At 54.1% G+C, this 3302-nt stretch overlaps 1 protein-coding gene across 1 annotated transcript in view; it reads right to left on the bottom strand.

Moving 5' to 3' along the window:
- Atp8b3 (ATPase phospholipid transporting 8B3) overlaps positions 1 to 3302 on the bottom strand; it is a 21604-nt gene that overhangs the window by 9638 nt on the left and 8664 nt on the right. The window contains exons 11-16 of the mRNA XM_026785226.1: positions 2206 to 2364; positions 1666 to 1754; positions 911 to 1101; positions 612 to 820; positions 380 to 411; positions 118 to 274 (exon numbers count right to left, since the gene is read on the bottom strand). Coding sequence (XP_026641027.1) covers positions 118 to 274; positions 380 to 411; positions 612 to 820; positions 911 to 1101; positions 1666 to 1754; positions 2206 to 2364 — 837 coding nt within the window. The remainder of the gene's footprint in view (positions 1 to 117; positions 275 to 379; positions 412 to 611; positions 821 to 910; positions 1102 to 1665; positions 1755 to 2205; positions 2365 to 3302) is intronic.

Genomic DNA, 3302 nt, shown 5'->3' with positions numbered 1-3302 from the left:
GAAGGGGAGGGGTGGGGTGGGATGAGAAGGGGAGGGGAGGGGAGGGGTGAGAAGGGGTCATCTCCCAGCCCCTTGGATGGAGGCAGCAGGCGGAGAGCAGGCTGCCTGGCCACTCACTGTCATCCTCGTGTACCATCACAGTGTGGCAGATGGCGAGCAGACGCCAGAACTCCTGTACGACTGTGTCCTGCTGGCCTTGCACTATGTGTTCCAGCTCCTTATTGTAGAACTGGAGTTTGCCGTCGGCGAACGGGTTCCAGGCATATGGGTTGCGCTGGGAGATGGCAGGGTGCAGGCAGGGTTAGGTGATCTGGCACTCACCTCACCTAGGCCTACTAGGCTGCTACAGCGGCAGCGAGGTAGGTTCCACAGGGCTCACCTTCCGGAGAATCCCATGCTCATCATCCGAATCTGGGGAAGAAACCTGCTTCAGGATTTGGCTTCCCCAGGAAGCCACACGTAGGATCCCCCGGTTCCTGCTTCAACTTCAGACTTCCAGGGGACACCTTGGGACCACGTGGCCATTGGTCTGGTTCTGAGCTCAGATGCTCATTAGCAGATCCCCAGGGCACCCTCACTAGGAAGCTGGGGGGCGTGGCTGGGGGCGTCACCATAGATGCAGCCATTGACACAGCACTTCTTGAAAGTCATGATGTTCTGGGTGAGCGTCCCCGTCTTGTCGGAGAAGATGTACTGCACCTGCCCCAGCTGGTCGTTCAGACTGGTGCTACGGGCCTTAGCCGGCATGTCCAGGGGCTCGTAGTACATATTAAGGTCCCAGTTGATGAAAAAGCTGTTGCCTAGGTAGATGAACTCAGCACTGCGAATGGCCAACCCACGTTCAAGTCAGTTTTGCTCCAAGTTCCACACCCTGTGGACAGGGACCCCCCAGGCCTGCCCTGAAGCTTACATGATGAACATGGCCATGGGCACCATGACGCTCAGCAGGATGAGGAAGCCCCAGAAAATGAAGAAAGACTCCACGGCCTCTGTGCGCGCATGCAGTGCCAACACGTAGTGGTGTTTGCCTTTGAATTCCTTCACCATGAAGGCGAAGCCCAGTGTTAGCAGCAGGGACACAATCACGAGGGATATGAAGATCTGTGGAGTGGACGGAGACGGGTGGAGGACCTGCACGAGGGGATTTACCCAGGGGCTGCCCGGGCTAAGGGAGGACAAGACAGCAAGAGGGCTCTCCAAGTCCTCGTCTGGCTTCGGGGCTCTTTCTCTTTAATCCAAGGTGGCCTCTGAGTCCTGATCCTCCTGCATCTGGGCTACCATAAAGCACAATACAAAAGGAGCCCAGGGTAGGCCTGTCACCTTAGCACTCGGTTCAGGCTGGAGGAAAGTTCAAAATTAGCCCAGAAGCCGGGCGATGGTGGCGCACGCCTTTAATCCCATCACTCGGGAGGCAGAGGCAGGCGGATCTCTGTGAGTTCGAGACCAGCCTGGTCTACAAGAGCTAGTTCTAGGACAGGCTCCAAAACCACAGAGAAACCCTGTCTCGAAAAACAAAACAAAACAAAATTAGCACAGAATTTTTAGAAAAAAAAAAAACAGGAGGAAAAGGAGGGAGGATGGACGGAGGATGAGGAGGCCACAGGGGACCCGGAAGCCATCGCCTTCCTCATCGGAAGTCCCCACAGGCTCTCCCGGACGCCTTACCCAGATCACCAGCTTGTTCATCAGCAGGTCCAGCTTGGTTCTCTTCATATGAATCTTCCCACAGTTCTTCATGATCTTCGTGTCTAAACCTGCAAGATTTATTCCCATCTGTTATCTACCTCATAACATTCAAACGTCCATGCATGTACCCATCCACTTATCCATGCATCCACCCATGCACCAATCCACCCATGCATCTATCCACCCACCCATCCATCCACCCATCCACCCACCCATCCATCCATCCACCCATCCACCCACCCATCCATCCACCTATCCATCCATCCATCCATCCATCCATCCATCCATCCACCCACCTATCCATCCATCCACCCATCCACCCACCCATCCATCCATCCACCCATCCATCCATCCATTCATCCAGCCATCCATCCATCCACCCATCCACCCATTCAACCAGGGTGCTGACCACTAGCCCATCTGACAGCACCCAGGGCCCACATCATGTAGGCTTTGAGGTCCCTCACCAGCTTCACAGTTCTCCCTTAGTTCCCCATGCAGAAGCCCAATGTGCTGTACCAGCGTAGATGACCAGGCCGTAGCAGGTGTCTGTGTTGCGGATTTTGCAGCCACGTAGGAGGAGGTTCCCGATGTCCAGCGAGTACTTCCTGTTGTTCCACTCAAGGCTCCCCACGAAATGATGCATCCGGCTATTGGGTTCCTCACAAGTCACTGTACCTGTGGGACCCGGTGAGCGGCAGCCACATGGCCTCAGCACTAGTGCTGGTCCTGCAGTTTCCTGCCACATTGCTGTCACCATCCAACCCAGGCCACTCTCCTGGCACCACCTCCCAGCTCTCTCAAAATGCACCAGAGATGACCCATCATGGCCTCAGGTCGTTTGCATATCCTACTCTTCCTGCAGCCCAATTGCCTTCCCTCCCTCCCTCTCTAGCCCCATCCCCTGTGGCTGAAAATTGGATGAACATTGCTGCAACGCCCATGCCTTTGATGACATCAGTGTCTGCGACCTTCCCAGGCCTGCAGAGAGGTGACCCACAGGAAGCAGGAAGGCAGCTCTGCTCAGTGCGACACCGTAGCCAGAGATGCTTCAGACTTCTCGAGTCTCACCCACGGAGCCATTTATTTTAGGCATATTTAAGTATGGCACAATTTGGTGAAAACTTATTCTGGTAGTAACTAACTCAATTCTGTGAGCACGACAGTGCATAGATAAATCTCCTTGAGGGGCAAGATAGGTCTGTATTGAAACTCTGTGAAGCCCATAAAGAAATGTACTAGAAAGGTGGTGGTGCACGCCTTTAATCACGGCACTCGAGAAGCAGAGGCAGGCGGATCTCTGTGAGCTCGAGGCCAGCCTGGTCTACAGAGAGAGTTCCAGGACAGCCAGGGCAAAACAGAGAAACTCTGTCTGGAAAAAAATTAAAATTATTTTTAAAAATCAACAAAATGAAGAAAAGATAAGCATCTGAGGATGCTTGGTTCCAGTGGAAGGCAGCCTAACCCATGATCCTCTGCTGTCTTAAGAGACACCTTTAGCAGGGCGGTGGTGGCGCACGCCTTTAATCCCAGCACTCGGGAGGCAAAGGCAGGCGGATCTCTGTGAGTTCGAGACCAGCCTGGTCTACACAGGTAGTTCCAGGACAGGCTCCAAA

Source organism: Microtus ochrogaster, linkage group LG1, assembly GCF_000317375.1.
Source record: "Microtus ochrogaster isolate Prairie Vole_2 linkage group LG1, MicOch1.0, whole genome shotgun sequence".
Taxonomy (NCBI): domain Eukaryota; kingdom Metazoa; phylum Chordata; class Mammalia; order Rodentia; family Cricetidae; genus Microtus; species Microtus ochrogaster.
This window is presented reverse-complemented; position numbering and strand designations above follow the sequence as displayed.